Source organism: Procambarus clarkii, chromosome 20, assembly GCF_040958095.1.
Source record: "Procambarus clarkii isolate CNS0578487 chromosome 20, FALCON_Pclarkii_2.0, whole genome shotgun sequence".
NCBI classification, from domain to species: Eukaryota; Metazoa; Arthropoda; class Malacostraca; order Decapoda; family Cambaridae; genus Procambarus; species Procambarus clarkii.
The window spans coordinates 46,690,958-46,717,569 of NC_091169.1; the positions used below are offsets into that span (position 1 = coordinate 46,690,958).

The 26,612-nt window shown below is 49.1% G+C and overlaps 1 protein-coding gene across 4 annotated transcripts in view; it reads right to left on the bottom strand.

Annotated features, from left to right (window-relative positions):
* LOC123755291 (glutamate receptor ionotropic, kainate 2) overlaps positions 1 to 26,612 on the bottom strand; it is a gene marked incomplete at its 5' end in the record, with an annotated part of 203,733 nt that overhangs the window by 56,862 nt on the left and 120,259 nt on the right. For all 4 annotated transcript variants that reach the window (XR_011229217.1, XM_069327922.1, XM_069327921.1 and 1 more), the window contains 2 exon segments: positions 5,554 to 5,658; positions 15,762 to 15,914. Coding sequence is in view for 3 of the 4 variants with exons in the window: in XM_069327922.1 (XP_069184023.1) it covers positions 5,554 to 5,658; positions 15,762 to 15,914 (258 nt within the window).

A 26,612-nucleotide genomic window follows, 5' to 3' on the forward strand; every position in this document is an offset into this window, starting at 1 on the left:
CCACAAACACAAGACACACACCACCACAAACACAAGACACACATCACCACAAACACAACACACACACCACCACAAACACAACACACACACCACCACAAACACAAGACACACCACAAACAAACACAAGACACACCACAAACACAAGACACACATCACCACAAACACAAGACACACCACAAACACAACACACACACCACCACAAACACAAGACACACACCACCACAAACACAACACACACACCACCACAAACACAACACACACCACCACAAACACAAGACACACACCACCACAAACACAAGACACACATCACCACAAACACAAGACACACATCACCACAAACACAAGACACACACCACCACAAACACAAGACACACACCAACACAAACACAAGACACACACCAACACAAACACAAGACACACATCACCACAAACACAAGACACACATCACCACAAACACAAGACACACACCACCACAAACACAAGACACACACCACCACAAACACAAGACACACACCACCACAAACACAAGACACACACCAACACAAACACAAGACACACATCACCACAAACACAAGACACACACCACCACAAACACAAGACACACACCACCACAAACACAAGACACACATCACCACAAACACAACACACACACCACCACAAACACAAGACACACCACAAACACAAGACACACATCACCACAAACACAAGACACACCACAAACACAACACACACACCACCACAAACACAAGACACACACCACCACAAACACAAGACACACACCACCACAAACACAAGACACACACCACCACAAACACAAGACACACACCACCACAAACACAAGACACACATCACCACAAACACAAGACACACATCACCACAAACACATGACACACATCACCACAAACACAAGACACACACCACCACAAACACAACACACACACCACCACAAACACAAGACACACATCACCACAAACACATGACACACACCACCACAAACACAAGACACACATCACCACAAACACAAGACACACCACCACAAATACAAGAATCACACCACCACAAACACAAGACACACACCCCCACAAACACAAGACACACACCACCACAAACACAAGACACACCACCACAAACACAAGACACACCACAAACACAAGACACACACCACCACAAACACAAGAATCACACCACCACAAACACAAGACACACACCACCACAAACACAAGACACACATCACCACAAACACAAGACACACCACAAACACAACACAAGACACACCACAAACACAAGACACACACCACCACAAACACAAGACACACATCACCACAAACACAACACACACACCACCACAAACACAAGACACACACCACCACAAACACAAGACACACACCACCACAAACACAAGACACACACCACCACAAACACAAGACACACACCACCACAAACACAAGACACACACCACCACAAACACAAGACACACACCACCACAAACACAAGACACACCACAAACAAACACAAGACACGCCACAAACACAAGACACACACCACCACAAACACAAGACATCACCACAAACACAAGACACACATCACCACAAACACAAGACACACATCTCCACAAACACAAGACACATCACCACAAACACAAGACACACACCACCACAAACACAAGACACACACCACCACAAACACAAACACAACACACACACCACCACAAACACAACACACACACCACCACAATCACAACACACACACCACCACAAACACAACACACACACCACCACAAACACAACACACACACCACCACCACAAACACAACACACACACCACCACAAACACAAGACACACACCACCACAAACACAAGACATCACCACAAACACAACACACACCACCACAAACACAAGACACACACCACCACAAACACAAGACACACCACAAACACAAGACACACACCACCACAAACACAAGACACACACCACCACAAACACAAGACACACACCACCACAAACACAAGACACACATCACCACAAACACAACACACACCACCACAAACACAAGACACACCACAAACACAAGACACACCACAAACACAAGACACACATCACCACAAACACAAGACACACCACAAACACAACACACACACCACCACAAACACAAGACACACACCACCACAAACACAACACACACACCACCACAAACACAACACACACCACCACAAACACAAGACACACCACCACAAACACAAGACACACACCACCACAAACACAAGACACACCCCACCACAAACACAAGACACACACCACCACAAACACAAGACACACACCACCACAAACACAAGACCCACATCACCACAAACACAAGACCCACATCACCACAAACACAAGACACACCACCACAAACACAAGACACACATCACCACAAACACAAGACACACATCACCACAAACACAAGACACACACCACCACAAACACAAGACACACCACCACAAACACAAGACACACCACCACAAACACAAGACACACACCACCACAAACACAAGACACACACCACCACAAACACAAGACACACACCACCACAAACACAAGACACACACCACCACAAACACAAGACACACACCACCACAAACACAAGACACACACCACCACAAACACAAGACACACACCACCACAAACACAAGACCCACATCACCACAAACACAAGACCCACATCACCACAAACACAAGACACACCACCACAAACACAAGACACACATCACCACAAACACAAGACACACATCACCACAAACACAAGACACACACCACCACAAACACAAGACACACCACCACAAACACAAGACACACACCACCACAAACACAAGACACACACCACCACAAACACAAGACACACACCACCACAAACACAAGACCCACATCACCACAAACACAAGACCCACATCACCACAAACACAAGACACACCACCACAAACACAAGACACACATCACCACAAACACAAGACACACATCACCACAAACACAAGACACACACCACCACAAACACAAGACACACACCACCACAAACACAAGACACACACCACCACAAACACAAGACACACACCACCACAAACACAAGACACACACCACCACAAACACAAGACACACACCACCACAAACACAAGACACACACCACCACAAACACAAGACACACACCACCACAAACACAAGACACACACCACCACAAACACAAGACACACACCACCACAAACACAAGACACACACCACCACAAACACAAGACCCACATCACCACAAACACAAGACACACCACCACAAACACAAGACACACATCACCACAAACACAAGACACACATCACCACAAACACAAGACACACACCACCACAAACACAAGACACACCACCACAAACACAAGACACACACCACCACAAACACAAGACACACACCACCACAAACACAAGACACACACCACCACAAACACAAGACACACACCACCACAAACACAAGACACACATCACCACAAACACAAGACACACATCACCACAAACACAAGACACACATCACCACAAACACAAGACACACCACCACAAACACAAGACACACACCACCACAAACACAAGACACACACCACCACAAACACAAGACACACACCACCACAAACACAAGACACACACCACCACAAACACAAGACACACACCACCACAAACACAAGACACACATCACCACAAACACAAGACACACATCACCACAAACACAAGACACACACCACCACAAACACAAGACACACACCAACACAAACACAAGACACACACCAACACAAACACAAGACACACATCACCACAAACACAAGACACACATCACCACAAACACAAGACACACACCACCACAAACACAAGACACACACCACCACAAACACAAGACACACACCACCACAAACACAAGACACACACCAACACAAACACAAGACACACATCACCACAAACACAAGACACACACCACCACAAACACAAGACACACACCACCACAAACACAAGACACACATCACCACAAACACAACACACACACCACCACAAACACAAGACACACCACAAACACAAGACACACATCACCACAAACACAAGACACACCACAAACACAACACACACACCACCACAAACACAAGACACACACCACCACAAACACAAGACACACACCACCACAAACACAAGACACACACCACCACAAACACAAGACACACACCACCACAAACACAAGACACACATCACCACAAACACAAGACACACATCACCACAAACACATGACACACATCACCACAAACACAAGACACACACCACCACAAACACAACACACACACCACCACAAACACAAGACACACATCACCACAAACACATGACACACACCACCACAAACACAAGACATCACCACAAACACAACACACACACCACCACAAACACAAGACACACACCACCACAAACACAAGACACACATCACCACAAACACAAGACACACCACCACAAATACAAGAATCACACCACCACAAACACAAGACACACACCCCCACAAACACAAGACACACACCACCACAAACACAAGACACACCACCACAAACACAAGACACACCACAAACACAAGACACACACCACCACAAACACAAGAATCACACCACCACAAACACAAGACACACACCACCACAAACACAAGACACACATCACCACAAACACAAGACACACCACAAACACAACACAAGACACACCACAAACACAAGACACACACCACCACAAACACAAGACACACATCACCACAAACACAACACACACACCACCACAAACACAAGACACACACCACCACAAACACAAGACACACCACCACAAACACAAGACACACACCACCACAAACACAAGACACACACCACCACAAACACAAGACACACACCACCACAAACACAAGACACACACCACCACAAACACAAGACACACATCACCACAAACACAAGACACACACCACCACAAACACAAGACACACCACCACAAACACAAGACACACACCACCACAAACACAAGACACACACCACCACAAACACAAGACACACACCACCACAAACACAAGACACACACCACCACAAACACAAGACACACCACCACAAACACAAGACACACACCACCACAAACACAAGACACACACCACCACAAACACAAGACACACACCAGCACAAACACAAGACACACACCACCACAAACACAAGACACACACCACCACAAACACAAGACACACACCACCACAAACACAAGACACACACCACCACAAACACAAGACACACACCACCACAAACACAAGACACACACCACCACAAACACAAGTACCCAAGAAGAAATAAAATAAGAAAAACCCTTTAAACAATAAGAAAAATGTAAGGAAAAAAGGAAGTAAAGAAAGGAGTGTAAGAGAAGGAAGAAAGAAAGGAAGAAAGAGAAGGAGGGAGGGAAGGAGAACGTGTGGATGATGGAAGGGGATGAAGTAATGGGAAGGAAGGAAGGAAGGACGAGGGAGGGAGAGAGAAAGAGAAAACGTACCTTAGTGAGGTTCTGCATGCCTAACTCAACAATATCGAGGGTGAAGTCCGTCCGGAAGCCCAGGGCGTCGAACTCTATGTGGCCCGTCAGTCCCTGTAGCTTCTCCTGCGGGAGGTGGACAGGTTACAGCTCCTCTCTCTCTACACTCCCATACACCTGTACATTCCCTACACATCTGCACACTCCCCACGCTCCCACACACCAGCACACTCCCCACGCTCCCACACACCAGCACACTCCCACACATGCATGTACACAGAGACTCTTCCCCCCCCCCCCACACACACCTGAACACACACTCCCTCCCACACACGCTTTCACACAAGAGACTTACCCACCGTTCAATATAAATATACTAATCAGTGGGAACAGAGTCATTGTGTAAATCTAAGAACGCTAGAAAGGCGGGCCCAGGAACCGAGCTCGAGCCTCTAAGCACATCTTAAGTGCTTGCATAAGAGTGGTTTCCGCAACTTGTTCCTTGAGCACGTTCCACTTGTAGACTACAGCATACGCCAGGGTAGACTACAGCGTACGCCAGGGTAGACTACAGCGTACGCCAGGGTAGACTACAGCGTACGCCAGGGTAGACTACAGCGTACGCCAGGGTAGACTACAGCGTACGCCAGGGTAGACTACAGCGTACAGCATGGTAGACTACAGCGTACAGTAGGGTAGACTACAGCGTACGCCAGGGTAGACTACAGCGTACGCCAGGGTAGACTACAGCGTACGCCAGGGTAGACTACAGCGTACGCCAGGGTAGACTACAGCGTACGCCAGGGTAGACTACAGCGTACAGCATGGTAGACTACAGCATACAGTAGGGTAGACTACAGCGTACAGTAATAATAATAACAATAATAATAATTTTTATTTAGGCAAAGGTACATACATAAAGAGATTTTACAAAGTTTGTTGGCTTTATAGATAGAGCTAGTACATACAATGCCTAAAGCCACTATTACGCAAAGCGTTTCGGGCAAACTTTCGGAGTAGGGTAGACTACAGCGTACAGTAGGGTAGACTACAGCGTACAGTAGGGTAGACTACAGCGTACAGTAGGGTAGACTACAGCGTACAGTAGGGTAGACTACAGCGTACAGTAGGGTAGACTACAGCGTACAGTAGGGTAGACTACAGCGTACAGTAGGGTAGACTACAGCGTACAGTAGGGTAGACTACAGCGTACAGTAGGGTCGACTACAGCGTACAGTAGGGTAGACTACAGCGTACAGTAGGGTAGACTACAGCGTACAGTAGGGTCGACTACAGCGTACAGTAGGGTAGACTACAGCGTACAGCATGGTAGACTACAGCGTACAGTAGGGTAGACTACAGCGTACAGTAGGGTAGACTACAGCGTACAGTAGGGTAGACTACAGCGTACAGTAGGGTAGACTACAGCGTACAGCATGGTAGACTACAGCGTACAGTAGGGTAGACTACAGCGTACAGTAGGGTAGACTACAGCGTACAGTAGGGTAGACTACAGCGTACAGCATGGTAGACTACAGCGTACAGTAGGGTAGACTACAGCGTACAGTAGGGTAGACTACAGCGTACAGTAGGGTAGACTACAGCGTACAGTAGGGTAGACTACAGCGTACAGCATGGTAGACTACAGCGTACAGTAGGGTAGACTACAGCGTACAGCATGGTAGACTACAGCGTACAGTAGGGTAGACTACAGTGTACAGTAGGGTAGACTACAGCGTACAGCATGGTAGACTACAGCGTACAGTAGGGTAGACTACAGCGTACAGTAGGGTAGACTACAGTGTACAGTAGGGTAGACTACAGCGTACAGTAGGGTAGACTACAGCGTACAGTAGGGTAGACTACAGCGTACAGCATGGTAGACTACAGCGTACAGTAGGGTAGACTACAGCGTACAGCATGGTAGACTACAGTGTTGAGTAGGGTAGACTACAGCGTACAGTAGGGTAGACTACAACGTACAGTAGGGTAGACTACAGCGTACAGTAGGGTAGACTACAGCGTACAGTAGGGTAGACTACAGCGTACAGTAGGGTAGACTACAGCGTACAGCATGGTAGACTACAGCGTACAGTAGGGTAGACTACAGCGTACAGCATGGTAGACTACAGCGTACAGTAGGGTAGACTACAGTGTACAGTAGGGTAGACTACAGCGTACAGCATGGTAGACTACAGCGTACAGTAGGGTAGACTACAGCGTACAGTAGGGTAGACTACAGTGTACAGTAGGGTAGACTACAGCGTACAGTAGGGTAGACTACAGCGTACAGTAGGGTAGACTACAGCATACAGCATGGTAGACTACAGCGTACAGTAGGGTAGACTACAGCGTACAGCATGGTAGACTACAGTGTTGAGTAGGGTAGACTACAGCGTACAGTAGGGTAGACTACAACGTACAGTAGGGTAGACTACAGCGTACAGTAGGGTAGACTACAGCGTACAGTAGGGTAGACTACAGCGTACAGTAGGGTAGACTACAGCGTACAGCATGGTAGACTACAGCGTACAGCATGGTAGACTACAGCGTACAGTAGGGTAGACTACAGCATACAGTAGGGTAGACTACAGCGTACAGTAGGGTAGACTACAGCGTACAGTAGGGTAGACTACAGTGTACAGTAGGGTAGACTACAGCGTACAGTAGGGTAGACTACAGCGTACAGCATGGTAGACTACAGTGTACAGCAGGGTCGACTACAGCGTACAGTAGGGTAGACTACAGCGTACAGTAGGGTAGACTACAGTGTACAGTAGGGTAGACTACAGTGTACAGTAGGGTAGACTACAGTGTACAGTAGGGTAGACTACAGCGTACAGCATGGTAGACTACAGCGTACAGTAGGGTAGACTACAGCGTACAGTAGGGTAGACTACAGTGTACAGTAGGGTAGACTACAGCGTACAGTAGGGTAGACTACAGCGTACGCCAGGGTAGACTACAGCGTACAGTAGGGTAGACTACAGCGTACAGTAGGGTAGACTACAGCGTACAGCATGGTAGACTACAGTGTACAGTAGGGTCGACTACAGCGTACAGTAGGGTAGACTACAGCGTACAGTAGGGTAGACTACAGCGTACAGTAGGGTCGACTACAGTGTACAGTAGGGTAGACTACAGCGTACAGTAGGGTAGACTACAGCGTACAGCATGGTAGACTACAGTGTACAGTAGGGTAGACTACAGCATACAGTAGGGTAGACTACAGCGTACAGCATGGTAGACTACAGTGTACAGTAGGGTAGACTACAGCGTACAGTAGGGTAGACTACAGCGTACAGTAGGGTAGACTACAGTGTACAGTAGGGTAGACTACAGCGTACAGCATGGTAGACTACAGCGTACAGTAGGGTAGACTACAGCGTACAGTAGGGTAGACTACAGCGTACAGTAGGGTAGACTACAGTGTACAGTAGGGTCGACTACAGCGTACAGTAGGGTAGACTACAGCGTACAGCATGGTAGACTACAGCGTACAGCATGGTAGACTACAGTGTACAGTAGGGTAGACTACAGCGTACAGTAGGGTAGACTACAGCGTACAGCATGGTAGACTACAGTGTACAGTAGGGTCGACTACAGCGTACAGTAGGGTAGACTCCAGCGTACAGCATGGTAGACTACAGTGTACAGTAGGGTAGACTACAGTGTACAGTAGGGTAGACTACAGTGTACAGTAGGGTAGACTACAGTGTACAGTAGGGTAGACTACAGTGTACAGCATGGTAGACTACAACGTACAGCATGGTAGACTACAACGTACAGCATGGTAGACTACAGTGTACAGTAGGGTAGACTACAGCGTACAGTAGGGTAGACTACAGTGTACAGTAGGGTAGACTACAGTGTACAGTAGGGTAGACTACAGTGTACAGTAGGGTAGACTACAGTGTACAGCAGGGTAGACTACAGTGTACAGCATGGTAGACTACAGTGTACAGCATGGTAGACTACAGCGTACAGCATGGTAGACTACAGTGTACAGTAGGGTAGACTACAGCGTACAGCATGGTAGACTACAGCGTACAGTAGGGTAGACTACAGCGTACAGCATGGTAGACTACAGCGTACAGTAGGGTAGACTACAGCGTACAGCATGGTAGACTACAGTGTACAGTAGGGTAGACTACAGCGTACAGCATGGTAGACTACAGTGTACAGTAGGGTCGACTACAGCGTACAGTAGGGTAGACTACAGCGTACAGTAGGGTAGACTACAGCGTACAGTAGGGTAGACTACAGCGTACAGCATGGTAGACTACAGTGTACAGTAGGGTAGACTACAGCGTACAGTAGGGTAGACTACAGTGTACAGTAGGGTAGACTACAGCGTACAGCATGGTAGACTACAGTGTACAGTAGGGTAGACTACAGCGTACAGTAGGGTAGACTACAGCGTACAGCATGGTAGACTACAGTGTACAGTAGGGTAGACTACAGCGTACAGTAGGGTAGACTACAGCGTACAGTAGGGTAGACTACAGCGTACAGTAGGGTAGACTACAGCGTACAGTAGGGTAGACTACAGTGTACAGGGTAGACTACAGCGTACAGGGTAGACTACAGCGTACAGTAGGGTAGACTACAGCGTACAGCATGGTAGACTACAGTGTACAGTAGGGTAGACTACAGCGTACAGCATGGTAGACTACAGTGTACAGTAGGGTAGACTACAGCGTACAGCATGGTAGACTACAGCGTACAGTAGGGTAGACTACAGCGTACAGTAGGGTAGACTACAGTGTACAGCATGGTAGACTACAGCGTACAGCATGGTAGACTACAGTGTACAGTAGGGTAGACTACAGCGTACAGTAGGGTAGACTACAGCGTACAGCATGGTAGACTACAGTGTACAGTAGGGTCGACTACAGTGTACAGTAGGGTAGACTACAGTGTACAGTAGGGTAGACTACAGTGTACAGTAGGGTAGACTACAGTGTACAGTAGGGTAGACTACAGTGTACAGCATGGTAGACTACAGCGTACAGCATGGTAGACTACAGCGTACAGCATGGTAGACTACAGTGTACAGTAGGGTAGACTACAGCGTACAGTAGGGTAGACTACAGTGTACAGTAGGGTAGACTACAGTGTACAGTAGGGTAGACTACAGTGTACAGTAGGGTAGACTACAGTGTACAGCAGGGTAGACTACAGTGTACAGCATGGTAGACTACAGTGTACAGCATGGTAGACTACAGCGTACAGCATGGTAGACTACAGTGTACAGTAGGGTAGACTACAGCGTACAGTAGGGTAGACTACAGCGTACAGTAGGGTAGACTACAGCGTACAGCATGGTAGACTACAGCGTACAGTACGGTAGACTACAGCGTACAGCATGGTAGACTACAGCGTACAGTAGGGTAGACTACAGCGTACAGCATGGTAGACTACAGTGTACAGTAGGGTCGACTACAGCGTACAGTAGGGTAGACTACAGCGTACAGTAGGGTAGACTACAGCGTACAGTAGGGTAGACTACAGCGTACAGCATGGTAGACTACAGTGTACAGTAGGGTAGACTACAGCGTACAGTAGGGTAGACTACAGTGTACAGTAGGGTAGACTACAGCGTACAGCATGGTAGACTACAGTGTACAGTAGGGTAGACTACAGCGTACAGTAGGGTAGACTACAGCGTACAGCATGGTAGACTACAGTGTACAGTAGGGTAGACTACAGCGTACAGTAGGGTAGACTACAGCGTACAGTAGGATAGACTACAGCGTACAGTAGGGTAGACTACAGCGTACAGTAGGGTAGACTACAGTGTACAGGGTAGACTACAGCGTACAGGGTAGACTACAGCGTACAGTAGGGTAGACTACAGCGTACAGCATGGTAGACTAGTGTACAGTAGGGTAGACTACAGCGTACAGCATGGTAGACTACAGTGTACAGTAGGGTAGACTACAGTGTACAGCATGGTAGACTACAGCGTACAGTAGGGTAGACTACAGCGTACAGTAGGGTAGACTACAGTGTACAGCATGGTAGACTACAGCGTACAGCATGGTAGACTACAGTGTACAGTAGGGTAGACTACAGCGTACAGTAGGGTAGACTACAGCGTACAGCATGGTAGACTACAGTGTACAGTAGGGTCGACTACAGCGTACAGTAGGGTAGACTACAGCGTACAGCATGGTAGACTACAGCGTACAGCATGGTAGACTACAGTGTACAGTAGGGTCGACTACAGCGTACAGTAGGGTAGACTACAGCGTACAGCATGGTAGACTACAGCGTACAGCATGGTAGACTACAGCGTACAGCATGGTAGACTACAGTGTACAGTAGGGTAGACTACAGCGTACAGTAGGGTAGACTACAGCGTACAGTAGGGTAGACTACAGCGTACAGTAGGGTAGACTACAGCGTACAGTAGGGTAGACTACAGCGTACAGCATGGTAGACTACAGCGTACAGTAGGGTAGACTACAGTGTACAGCATGGTAGACTACAGCGTACAGTAGGGTAGACTACAGCGTACAGCATGGTAGACTACAGTGTACAGTAGGGTCGACTACAGCGTACAGTAGGGTAGACTACAGCGTACAGTAGGGTAGACTACAGCGTACAGTAGGGTAGACTACAGTGTACAGTAGGGTAGACTACAGCGTACAGCATGGTAGACTACAGTGTACAGTAGGGTCGACTACAGCGTACAGTAGGGTAGACTACAGCGTACAGTAGGGTAGACTACAGCGTACAGTAGGGTAGACTACAGTGTACAGTAGGGTAGACTACAGCGTACAGCATGGTAGACTACAGTGTACAGTAGGGTAGACTACAGCGTACAGTAGGGTAGACTACAGCGTACAGCATGGTAGACTACAGTGTACAGTAGGGTAGACTACAGCGTACAGTAGGGTAGACTACAGCGTACAGTAGGGTAGACTACAGCGTACAGTAGGGTAGACTACAGCGTACAGTAGGGTAGACTACAGTGTACAGGGTAGACTACAGCGTACAGGGTAGACTACAGCGTACAGTAGGGTAGACTACAGCGTACAGTAGGGTAGACTACAGCGTACAGCATGGTAGACTACAGTGTACAGTAGGGTAGACTACAGCGTACAGCATGGTAGACTACAGCGTACAGCATGGTAGACTACAGTGTACAGTAGGGTAGACTACAGCGTACAGCATGAGAGACTACAGCGTACAGTAGGGTAGACTACAGCGTACAGTAGGGTAGACTACAGTGTACAGCATGGTAGACTACAGCGTACAGCATGGTAGACTACAGTGTACAGTAGGGTAGACTACAGCGTACAGTAGGGTAGACTACAGCGTACAGTAGGGTAGACTACAGCGTACAGCATGGTAGACTACAGTGTACAGTAGGGTCGACTACAGCGTACAGTAGGGTAGACTACAGCGTACAGCATGGTAGACTACAGCGTACAGCATGGTAGACTACAGCGTACAGCATGGTAGACTACAGTGTACAGTAGGGTCGACTACAGCGTACAGTAGGGTAGACTACAGCGTACAGCATGGTAGACTACAGCGTACAGCATGGTAGACTACAGCGTACAGCATGGTAGACTACAGCGTACAGCATGGTAGACTACAGCGTACAGTAGGGTAGACTACAGCGTACAGTAGGGTAGACTACAGCGTACAGTAGGGTAGACTACAGCGTACAGTAGGGTAGACTACAGCGTACAGCATGGTAGACTACAGTGTACAGTAGGGTAGACTACAGTGTACAGTAGGGTAGACTACAGTGTACAGTAGGGTAGACTACAGCGTACAGCATGGTAGACTACAGTGTACAGTAGGGTCGACTACAGCGTACAGTAGGGTAGACTACAGCGTACAGAATGGTAGACTACAGTGTACAGTAGGGTAGACTACAGTGTACAGTAGGGTAGACTACAGTGTACAGTAGGGTAGACTACAGTGTACAGTAGGGTAGACTACAGTGTACAGCATGGTAGACTACAGCGTACAGCATGGTAGACTACAGCGTACAGCATGGTAGACTACAGTGTACAGTAGGGTAGACTACAGTGTACAGTAGGGTAGACTACAGTGTACAGTAGGGTAGACTACAGCGTACAGCATGGTAGACTACAGCGTACAGTAGGGTAGACTACAGCGTACAGTAGGGTAGACTACAGTGTACAGTAGGGTAGACTACAGCGTACAGTAGGGTAGACTACAGCGTACAGTAGGGTAGACTACAGCGTACGCCAGGGTAGACTACAGTGTACAGTAGGGTAGACAACAGTGTACAGGGTAGACTACAGCGTACAGGGTAGACTACTGTGTACAGGGTAGACTACAGTGTACAGGGTAGACAACAGTGTACAGGGTAGACAACAGTGTACAGGGTAGACAACAGTGTACAGGGTAGACAACAGTGTACAGGGTAGACAACAGCGTACAGGGTAGACTACAGCGTACAGGGTAGACTACAGCGTACAGGGTAGACTACAGCGTACAGGGTAGACTACTGTGTACAGGGTAGACTACTGTGTACAGGGTAGACTACAGTGTACAGGGTAGACAACAGTGTACAGGGTAGACAACAGTGTACAGGGTAGACTACAGCGTACAAGGTAGACTACAACGTACAGGGTAGACTACAGTGTACAGGGTAGACTACAGTGTACAGGGTAGACTACAGCGTACAGGGTAGACTACAGCGTACAGGGTAGACTACAGCGTACAGGGTAGACTACAGCGTACAGGGTAGACTACAGCGTACAGGGTAGACTACTGTGTACAGGGTAGACTACTGTGTACAGGGTAGACTACAGTGTACAGGGTAGACAACAGTGTACAGGGTAGACAACAGTGTACAGGGTAGACTACAGCGTACAGGGTAGACTACAGCGTACAGGGTAGACTACTGTGTACAGGGTAGACTACAGTGTACAGGGTAGACTACAGTGTACAGGGTAGACTACTGTGTACAGGGTAGACTACAGTGTACAGGGTAGACTACAGTGTACAGGGTAGACTACAGTGTACAGGGTAGACTACTGTGTACAGGGTAGACAAACGAGTCCTTCCTGACATTTGTCCGACTCATTTGCATTACCAGCATCTACCAACATCCTCTTGTTCTACTTTCCTCCAATTTAAAAAGCCGTCTTGTCCACCTTGTCTCTTCTCACCAGCGTCTCATATCACAATGAAATCACAAGGGGGCGATGAATCAACAAAAAATCATACAGGATGAAAAGCCCAGCGGGTTTTCTTCCTATTGGGGAGTGTTGTACATGCTGCTATGGCGGTGTGTCCACTCAGTATTGGGCAGCGCCACTCATCCTGTCACTACGGCGGTGTGTCCACTCACAGGATGAGTGGCGCTGCCCAATACTGTCACTATGGCGGTGTGTCCACTCACAGGATGAGTGACGCTGCCCAATACTGTCACTATGGCGGTGTGTCCACTTACAGGATGAGTGACGCTGCCCAATACTGTCACTATGGCGGTGTGTCCACTCACAGGATGAGTGACGCTGCCCAATACTGTCACTATGGCGGTATGTCCACTCACAGGATGAGTGGCGCTGCCCAATACTGCCACTATGGCGGTATGTCCACTCACAGGATGAGTGACGCTGCCCAATACTGTCACTATGGCGGTGTGTCCACTCACAGGATGAGTGGCGCTGCCCAATACTGTCACTATGGCGGTGTGTCCACTCACAGGATGAGTGGCGCTGCCCAATACTGTCACTATGGCGGTGTGTCCACTCACAGGATGAGTGGCGCTGCCCAATACTGTCACTATGGCGGTGTGTCCACTCACAGGATGAGTGGCGCTGCCCAATACTGCCACTATGGCGGTGTGTCCACTCACAGGATGAGTGGCGCTGCCCAATACTGTCACTATGGCGGTGTGTCCACTCACAGGATGAGTGGCGCTGCCCAATACTATCACTATGGCGGTGTGTCCACTCACAGGATGAGTGGCGCTGCCCAATACTGCCACTATGGCGGTGTGTCCACTCACAGGATGAGTGGCGCTGCCCAATACTGTCACTATGGCGGTGTGTCCACTCACAGGATGAGTGGTGCTGCCCAATACACTTGCCCTTCCGGGCAAAATTAAAACGAAAATAAATAAATAAATAATTTTGAAGCAATGGCGTGCCTTGAGCCAGCGTTGTGGCGTCCCCCAGACACCCACCCACCTACCCTGAGGGAGCCACGGCGACTAGAAGAGGACTCACCAGCTTCATGTAGTTGATGAGAGAGTTGCCGTGGACCCAGGCGTCCTCCCCCTCGCACACCAGCTGCGTCATCTGCACGTCCGTAGAGCTGTCCAGGGCCTTGATGGCCAGCACGAAGAGCTTCACCGCGTCGTACATGAGCGCCGTCTCGGTCTACCTTGGGGGAGGAGGAGGAAGAGCCAAGGAGGGGGAGAGGGAGAGGGACAAGGGGAGAGGGGAAGATGTAGGAGGGAGGATGATGGGAGTCAGAGCGGGGGTGAGGGAGACGAGAAGGGGAGAAACTCCTGTTAATTTTTTCAAACGTGATGGGAGAAGGATCTTTAGTCACACACGAGAGAGAGAGAGAGAGAGAGAGAGAGAGAGAGAGAGAGAGAGAGAGAGAGAGAGAGAGAGAGAGAGAGAGAGAGAGAGAGAGAGAGAGAGAGAGAATGTGAGAGAGAGTATGAGAGAGAGAGTATGAGAGAGAGAGAATGAGAGAGAGAATGAGAGAGAGAATGAGAGAAAGAGAGAATGAGAGAAAGAGAGAATGAGAGAGAGGAAGAGAGAGAATGAGAGAAAAAGACGTGGAAAATGTGGAAAACAAAAGCAAGTCTATAAGAGCCAAACAAAGATGTTAAACTAACTATATTTACACTGTGAAACAAAAATAAGAGATAACCAAATAACTGTAAATAACTTATAGCTACTTAATAAAAGTAAACAAACAAAAAAATGCTATAAACCATGATGTAATGTTTGTGAAGAACCGGGTATAAGGCCGCCATCAAGTTGATATGTTAATGTTTAATATTACGTTGATATTAAGTTAATGTAAGTTAATATTCTAATGTTACAAGTGAATTTATAATACTATATGACCTACACCCACACCTGTACACACCTGTAGCATAACGTATGACACACAGCTGAAGAAAAGGCTCGTAGAGCATCTGAAGGGAAATAGCTTTGTAACACCACCAGCATGGGTTCAGAGATGGTAAATCGTGCCTCACTGACTTAATATAATTTTATGACCAAGCAACACAAATTAGGTAAGAAAGAGAAGAGTGGGCAGACTGTATTTTCTTGGACTGTCAGAAAGCCTTTAATGTACCCCATAAAAGGCAGTTACAAAAGTTGGAGCAACAGGCAGGAGTAAAAGGTAAGGTGCTCCAGTGGATAAAGGAGTACCTAAGCAACAGGAAACAGCGAGTAACTGTGAGGGGAGAGACATCAGAGAGGTGAGATGTCACCAGTGAAGTCCCACGGGGCTCTGTACTTGGACCCATCCTGTTTCTAATATATGTAAACGATCTTTCATAGGGTAAAGACTCATTCCTCTCATTGTTTGCTGATGATGCAAAAATTATGAGAAGAATCAAGATACATGAAGATAGAGAGAGACTACAGGGCGACCTGGACAAACTGGAGGAATGGTCTAGAAAATGGCTGCTAAGGTTCAACTCAGGAAAGTGTAAAGTAATGAAATTAGGCGAAGGAAGCAGAAGGCTGAACACAAGGTACTATCTGGGAGGTGATATCCTGCAAGAGTCAAATAGAGAGAAAGATCTGGGGGTTGATATCACACCGAACCTGTCTCCAGAGGCCCACATCAAAAGGATATCATCAGCGGCATATGCTAGACTGGCTAACATAAGAACTGCCTTTAGAAACTTCTGTAAGGAGTCGTTTTGGACCCTAAATACCACTTATGTCAGACCAATCCTGGAATATGCAGCTCCTGCCTGGAGTCCATACCTAGTTAAACACAAGACAAAATTATAGAAGATTCAGCCGTATGGCACCGACTCGTCCCGGAACTGAGAGGAATGAGCTACGAAGAAAGGCTAAAGGAGTTGAACCTCACGTCCCTGGTAAACAGAAGAGTAAGGGAGACATGATAACCACCTACAAAATTCTCAGGGGAATTGACAGGGGTGGACAAAGACAAACTCTTCAGCACGGGTGGAACACGAACAAGGGGACACAGGTGGAAACTTAGCACCCAGATGAACCACAGAGACGTTAGAAAGAATTTTTTCAGTGTCAGAGTAGTTAATAAATGGAATGCATTAGGCAGTTATGTGGTGGAGGCTGACTCCATACACAGTTTCAAATGTAGATATGATAGAGCCCAATTGGCTCAAGAATCTGTACACCAGTTGATTAAGAGTTGAGAGGCGGGACCAAAAAGCCAGAGCTCAACCCCCGCAAGCACAACTAGGTGAGTACAGCTTGGGAACACCTATACACAGCTGTAATCAAAATTGAATTTAACTTTGAATAGGACTGGTGAATAACTTTGGGGAGAAGGAGAGAGTATAAATCTAGTTTTTAAAGGAAGAAAGCTACTGTATAAATATTTATGAAGAAACGGCTATTATATAATTGAATTTTTATTAAAATGTATGAATATTTTCTTGAGGAAATTAGGTTAGTGTGTATATTATTATTATAATATGTATGTATGTATGTATTTATGTGTGTATAAATATATACACGCATAAATACATCTATGACAGGAGAAGGATTCGAACCCCCTTTGCCCTGGATCACCCCCCTGGTGAATAGAGTACCGTAACCACTTCACCAACAATCGTCATAAGTATTGGTGAATTATGGAGCTTATCAACTAAGCTGGCGCCCCCTCTCCCCCATTTTGTTCTCGATTCATCATCATACCCCTTGTGTGTGTTACAAGTTGTTAAACATCCCCACAAACACAATTTTACGACAATATTTAGGGCTGGCACAACGACTGAATTTTAGATGATAAAGTTATAAATGCAGTATTTCCACTTTTCCCGCGAGGTAAACAATTCGATAAGCCTAGCAGAATGGTCTTGGTATCTGATAAACATCTCAACACTCGCTATTATGTATTTGGTCATGGTAAAAGGTCAGCTTCTGTAGGAGTTTCCATCAGCTGACGGCAGCAGTACACATGACTGCTGAAGTTGTGTGTGGGGGATTAATTTGCATCTTTGAATTAGCTTATCAGTTGTGGTCCGCTGCTAATTATTAATTGGCCGGAATCAACAGGAAATTAGTTCTTATCGCCTGATAAATAATTGTGATGAAGGAAATACATTTATTTGAATGAAAATTCTAGGAATGAAGAGCTTGGTCCCCAAGACTGGCGAAGAGGAGACGCTCTTATAACTAGTTGTTTAAATACAGTTTAGTTCATTACAACTTGTATACAACCCACGTACATCTCTTTCTAAGTCAGTAGTTAAGACATTCTCCAGCATTAGTTCAGAATTAACCTCCCTTCCTTAATTACTCCAAGATGTTTGTGTGGCCACGATGTATCGCCTCCACTCCTCCTCACCCTAGACGCCTCCACTCCTCACCCTAGACGCGTCCACTCCTCACCCTAGACGCCTCCACTCCTCACCCTAGACGCCTCAACTCCTCACCCTAGACGCGTCCACTCCTCCTCACCCTAGACGCCTCCACTCCTCCTCACCCTTAGACGCGTCCACTCCTCACCCTAGACGCGTCCACTCCTCCTCACCCTTAGACGCGTCCACTCCTCACCCTAGACGCGTCCACTCCTCACCCTAGACGCGTCCACTCCTCACCCTAGACGCCTCCACTCCTCCTCACCCTTAGACGCGTCCACTCCTCACCCTAGACGCGTCCACTCCTCACCCTAGACGCGTCCACTCCTCACCCTAGACGCGTCCACTCCTCACCCTAGACGCGTCCACTCCTCACCCTAGACGCCTCAACTCCTCACCCTAGACGCCTCAACTCCTCACCCTAGACGCGTCAACTCCTCACCCTAGACGCGTCCACTCCTCACCCTAGACGCGTCAACTCCTCACCCTAGACGCGTCAACTCCTCACCCTAGACGCGTCAACTCCTCACCCTAGACGCGTCAACTCCTCACCCTAGACGCGTCAACTCCTCACCCTAGACGCGTCAACTCCTCACCCTAGACGCGTCAACTCCTCACCCTAGACGCGTCAACTCCTCACCCTAGACGCGTCCACTCCTCACCCTAGACGCGTCAACTCCTCACCCTAGACGCGTCAACTCCTCACCCTAGACGCGTCAACTCCTCACCCTAGACGCGTCAACTCCTCACCCTAGACGCGTCAACTCCTCACCCTAGACGCGTCAACTCCTCACCCTAGACGCGTCTAAACTTACGAATCAATGAACTCTGGTGTTCGTGGTTCGTGCCGGGAGGTCTAACACACAGACACCATCCATCTCCATATATCCCCAGTGTAGATAACTATATATACCCTGTGGAGCATCCTCCCAGACACCCCCACCCATAAACCCCAGACAACCCCTCCTACTTTACCCCCACCTTAAACCCCAGACAACCCCCCCCTCTTTATCCCCACCCTAAACCCCAGACAACCCCCCTCTTTACCCCCACCCTAAACCCCAGACAACCCCCCCCCTCTCTTAGCCCCACCCTAAACCCCAGACAACCCCCCCCTCTCTTTGCCCCACCCTAAACCCCAGACAACCCCCCCTCTTTACCCCCACCATAAACCCCAGACAACCCCCCCCCTCTCTTTGCCCCACCCTAAACCCCAGACAACCCCCCCCTCTCTTTGCCCCACCCTAAACCCCAGACAACCCCCCCCTCTCTTTGCCCCACCCTAAACCCCAGACAACCCCCCCCTCTCTTTGCCCCACCCTAAACCCCAGACAACCCCCCCCTCTCTTTGCCCCACCCATAAACCCCAGACAACCCCCCCCCTCTCTTTGCCCCACCCATAAACCCCAGACAACCCCCCCCTCTCTTTGCCCCACCCATAAACCCCAGACAACCCCCCCCCCCTCTCTTTGCCCCACCCATAAACCCCAGACAACCCCCCCCCTCTCTTTGCCCCACCCTAAACCCCAGACAACCCCCCCTCTCTTTGCCCCACCCATAAACCCCAGACAACCCCCCCCTCTCTTTGCCCCACCCATAAACCCCAGACAACCCCCCCCCCTCTCTTTGCCCCACCCTAAACCCCAGACACCCCCCCCTCTCTTTGCCCCACCCTAAACCCCAGACAACCCCCCCCTCTCTTTGCCCCACCCTAAACCCCAGACAACCCCCCCCTCTCTTTGCCCCACCCATAAACCCCAGACAACCCCCCCCCCCTCTCTTTGCCCCACCCATAAACCCCAGACAACCCCCCCCCTCTCTTTGCCCCACCATAAACCCCAGACAACCCCCCCCCTCTCTTTGCCCCACCCATAAACCCCAGACAACCCCCCCCTCTCTTTGCCCCACCATAAACCCCAGACAACCCCCCCCCTCTCTTTGCCCCACCCATAAACCCCAGACAACCCCCCTCTCTCTTTGCCCCACCCATAAACCCCAGACAACCCCCATCACTCCCCCAGCGAGCCCCGGCTTGAGGCTCCCTTGCTAGCCAAACATTTGCCGTGTGTTTCACCTGTCAAATGACCATTTACACAATTGGTGAACTTTCACTATTGGTTTGAATACTGTTTAGGGTCTCAATGTTCTTTGTTTAGCTTAGTGAAGCAAATTTATGTACTCTAGGAATGGTTTGTCTTGTGTTTACACGTTGTTTGTCGTGTTCTTTGTCTACTGTGTCACCCTCTACACTCACACCCTCCCTCCCTCTTACACTCTTACCCTCCATGTCACTGTAGCCTCTGGAGCAACAGTTGGAGGAGGAAGATGGGGCCTGGGGCCAGATTCACGAAAGAACTTACGCAAGCACTTACGAACGTGTACATCTTTCCTCAATCTTTGACGGCTTTGGTTACATTTATTAAACAGTTTACAAGCATGAAAACTTCCCATTCAACTGTTGTTATTGTTATAAACAGCTTTCTAGTGCTTCGGAGCTCATTAGCTGTTTAATAATTGGAAACAAAGCCGCCAAAGATTGAGAAAAGATGGACAGGTCCGTAAGTGCTTGCGTAAATTCTTTCGTGAATCTGGCCCCTGATCCCCACAGCTGCTGATGGAGGCTTCAGAAGTAGTGTGTCACAGGTCATCTAACATGTTGAATATTACGTTCGAGACAGGAAATGTCCCAGAAGTCTGGAAAACAGTAAATGTGGTCATATTTAAAACATTGGGGGGATAGAGAGGAGGCACTAAATTGCAGGCCACTGTTACTGACAGGGAACTACAATAGAACGACGGGGAACAACAATAGCCACAAGGAACTACAATAGAACCACGGGGAACAACAATAGCCACAAGGAACTACAATAGAACCACGGGGAACAACAATAGCCACAAGGAACTACAATAGAACCACGGGGAACAACAATAGCCACAGGGAACTACAATAGAACCACGGGGAACAACAATAGCCACAAGGAACTACAATAGAACCACGGGGAGCAACAATAGCCACAGGGAACTACAATAGAACCACGGGGAGCAACAATAGCCACAGGGAACTACAATAGAACCACGGGGAACAACAATAGCCACAAGGAACTACAATAGAACCACGGGGAGCAACAATAGCCACAGGGAACTACAATAGAACCACGGGGGTGGTGGGTGGTGTTATCAGGGTTCAAGGGCTAGAAACGGTGGTGAAACAGAGAAAGCGGGAGAGGGCGAGAAGTGGCAACGCACAAGCACAAGACACATGTCAGAGAAAGAGGGAAGACAGCGAACGTGGCGGCTAGCCTCAAGAAAAGATAAATGATCGCAATGTTTCAAACTGAGGATGGCTTCCTTATATTTGTAGTGCATACATGCGCGGGAGAAGGTAGGGTGGGTGGCACCACAGTTGATGCAGCGACCTGGCGGAGAAGAGCACTCTGAGAATAACCAGACTCCACACAAGAGCACACACACCCCTCACTCGTGCGTATGAAGGGACCATGCCCAAATCTCTGGCACAAGTTGCAGAGACGAAGAGATGGAAGTACTCCTAAACTCCTGATGACATCTGGCATCAGCAAGAATTACAGAAGATGGAAGGGACCTGGTATCAAAAGTGATCTTCACTAAGCGAAGAGGCTGACGACGACCACGAGGGGTCGAGTGAATGTATCAATCTGGAGGATAGAATGGCCTCAAGAATATGTTTAATATCCTTGTGACAGTCTTTCAGTTCCCTGTCAACAGTCGCAACATGTGTGGGATGAAGAACTATGCCAATGGTGGCATTCAACCTGGCATTTCTGGAGATTCGAACGGGTCTCCCCCCAATGCAGGACAACGAGGCTAACCGCATAGCCGCCTCCTAAACAGGGGCTGGAACAACACGTGTACCAGTGGGGTTAAAGGTGACAAAGGTATCCACCTAATAAACGAGGTATTTATAGATGAATAAATCAACAAGACGAGTACAATCAACACGACTGGATAAAAATACGTAGTCCATGTGGCAGGACCAAACAAAGTTTGCAATGTATTACAACTGGTAGGAATGGTGCGCATGCGACTGCAGAGGTGACGGCGCCGGGTAAAGGGGGGTAAAGAGCATCGTTGTTACACTGAGACTGAGCCACTCCAGGTGATGAGGTGGTCACCACTGGGGACTCAACCCCGCCACCAGGTGGGAGGGGAAGAGAGAGTCAGTCAGGAGAGTCAGAGAAGCAGCTTGGTCAGGGCCAAATATAGCGGGGGCTACAGAGCCCGGCCTTCCATCACAGTCCGACTCGGGGGCTTGGTCGCCCCAGAGGTAAAAATTTTATTGACGAATAATCCCCATACCCACCATGGAGCCACAATTAGAGGACAGGACACCCAACAAGACGGCCCCCCCCCCAGAGGTGCAACATGGATACACACCCCAGCAATCGGCACCTTAAGATCCGTGAGTCCGTCAAGATCGGGCTCAGCAACGAAGGCAAAGTGTGACAATAAAAGCGTCCCCCCTCGCTCCACAACGCCGGGTACCACAGTTATATGGGTGAGTGCGCGCGCGCCTCCCCAAATACCCGGCGTCCAAACACAAGAAGATAAGCAAGAGTGGCAAAAAAGTGAGCATGAAATAACAATGAGAAAGGAGAAGAGGGTGGAAGGAAAAATGAAACATAAGGAAGCGGAAACAAGAAGCAGCACAAATAGTGAAGATGGCAGGAGAAGCAGAAGGCTTCAACAGGACAGAGAGAAACTGTCCCATGGAGCATCACACGCCGGCAGCCGCCCACCAAGACCCCCCCCCCCCGCCCCCTCACCACGGCAACCACCCGCCAAACACGCACTGAAACTACGACGTTGGTACAACGTTCGAACAAGTTTTAACACTTCCTAATCAGTTGTAACAACCAATATAGCAAGTTGTAACAACGTTCTAATACGTCAAACACGTTAAGCCAAGATGTAACAACTTTATTATAAGTTGTAACAAGCGGAAAATAGAGACAGTTTCGGTTTGTGTTTCCAGGGCAGAAATAAGACAATGATTTTATGTTGGACTTGAGTAAAGAGATGCTAGAAACACAAGCCACTAGCAACAACATGTAACTCACAGGTATGAGACTCTGCGCCCATGAGAAACATTCCTGGAGCCTGGAAGCACAAGAAGCCACGAGCTGCAGGATATAACTTCCACGATCAAGACTCGGCGTTCTATGAGAAACGTTCTCGAATTTTTTAATTTTTTGTCGAGATTCAATTTAAACTTACTTTACCTGACGATGGCGGCTTTATCGCCTGTGGTTACATATATTAAACAGTTTACAAGCATGAAAACTTCCCAATCAACTGTTGTTATTGTTATAAACAGCGTGCTGGTGCTTCGTAGCACCAGCACGCTGTTTACTGTGCTGTGTCAAAGGTTGTGCTTACCTACGTGGCACTTCGTAGGTAAGTCAGCGCAACAAAGGGATAATTTTGGAGGAGAGAGTGAGGGGACAGTGTTGGAGGAGAGAGAGGAACAGTGTTGGAGGAGAGAGAGGGACAGTGTTGGAGGAGAGAGAGGGACAGTGTTGGAGGAGAGAGAGGGACAGTGTTGGAGGAGAGAGAGGAACAGTGTTGGAGGAGAGAGAGGGACAGTGTTGGAGGAGAGAGAGGGACAGTGTTGGAGGAGAGAGAGGGACAGTGTTGGAGGAGAGAGAGGAACAGTGTTGGAGGAGAGAGAGAGAGGAACAGTGTTGGAGGAGAGAGAGAGAGGAACAGTGTTGGAGGAGAGAGAGAGAGGAACAGTGTTGGAGGAGAGAGAGAGAGGAACAGTGTTGGAGGAGAGAGAGAGAGGAACAGTGTTGGAGGAGAGAGAGAGAGGAACAGTGTTGGATGAGAGAGAGAGAGGGACAGTGTTGGAGGAGAGAGAGAGAGGGACAGTGTTGGAGGAGAGAGAGGGACAGTGTTGGAAGAGAGAGAGAGGGACAGTGTTGGAAGAGAGAGAGAGGGACAGTGTTGGAAGAGAGAGAGAGGGACAGTGTTGGAAGAGAGAGAGAGGGACAGTGTTGGAAGAGAGAGAGAGGGACAGTGTTGGAGGAGAGAGAGGAACAGTGTTGGAGGAGAGAGAGGAACAGTGTTGGAGGAGAGAGAGAGGGACAGTGTTGGAGGAGAGAGAGAGGGACAGTGTTGGAGAGAGAGAGGGACAGTGTTGGAGGAGAGAGAGAGAGGGACAGTGTTGGAGAGAGAGAGGGACAGTGTTGGAGGAGAGAGAGAGAGGAACAGTGTTGGAGGAGAGAGGGACAGTGTTGGAGGAGAGAGAGAGAGGGACAGTGTTGGAGGAGAGAGAGAGAGGGACAGTGTTGGAGGAGAGAGAGAGAGGGACAGTGTTGGAGGAGAGAGAGAGAGGGACAGTGTTGGAGGAGAGAGAGAGAGGGACAGTGTTGGAGGAGAGAGAGAGAGGGACAGTGTTGGAGGAGAGAGAGAGAGGGACAGTGTTGGAGGAGAGAGAGAGAGGGACAGTGTTGGAGGAGAGAGAGAGAGGGACAGTGTTGGAGGAGAGAGAGAGGAACAGTGTTGGAGGAAACAGAAGGAGTGATGGAAGGTGAAGAACAAGGGTCACATCTTCAATATACAATCTTCACCTAATTTTTAAACAGTCACGGTGACCCCTCCTGGTCCCACGGTGACCCCTCCTGGTCCCACGGTGACCCCTCCTGGTCCCACGGTGACCCCTCCTGGTCCCACGGTGACCCCTCCTGGTCCCACGGTGACCCCTCCTGGTCCCACGGTGACCCCTCCTGGTCCCACGGTGACCCCTCCTGGTCCCACGGTGACCCCTCCTGGTCCCACGGTGACCCCTCCTGGTCCCACGGTGACCCCTCCTGGTCCCACGGTGACCCCTCCTGGTCCCACGGTGACCCCTCCTGGTCCCACGGTGACCCCTCCTGGTCCCACGGTGACCCCTCCTGGTCCCACGGTGACCCCTCCTGGTCCCACGGTGTTCTCCCAGAATCCAAATTTCGTGTACTGTCTTAAAAGTGAGGAAGACCTCCAGTACTGTGAAGCTGGCCCCAGCACTGTGAACCTGGCCCCAGCACTGTGAACCTGGCCCCAGCACTGTGAACCTGGCCCCAGCACTGTGAACCTGGCCCCAGTACTGTGAACCTGGCCCACAGTACTGTGAACCTGACCCACAGTACTGTGAACCTGGCCCCAGTACTGTGAACCTGACCCACAGTACTGTGAACCTGGCCCAACACTGAACCTGGCCCCAGCACTGTGAATCTGGCCCCAGCACTGTGAGCCTTACCCCAGCACTGTGAACCTTCCCCCAGCACTGTGAACCTTCCCCCAGCACTGTGAACCTGGCCCCAGCACTGTGAACCTGGCCCCAGTACTGTGAACCTGACCCACAGTACTGTGAACCTGACCCACAGTACTGTGAACCTGACCCACAGTACTGTGAACCTGGCCCAACACTGAACCTGGCCCCAGCACTGTGAATCTGGCCCCAGCACTGTGAGCCTTACCCCAGCACTGTGAACCTTCCCCCAGCAGT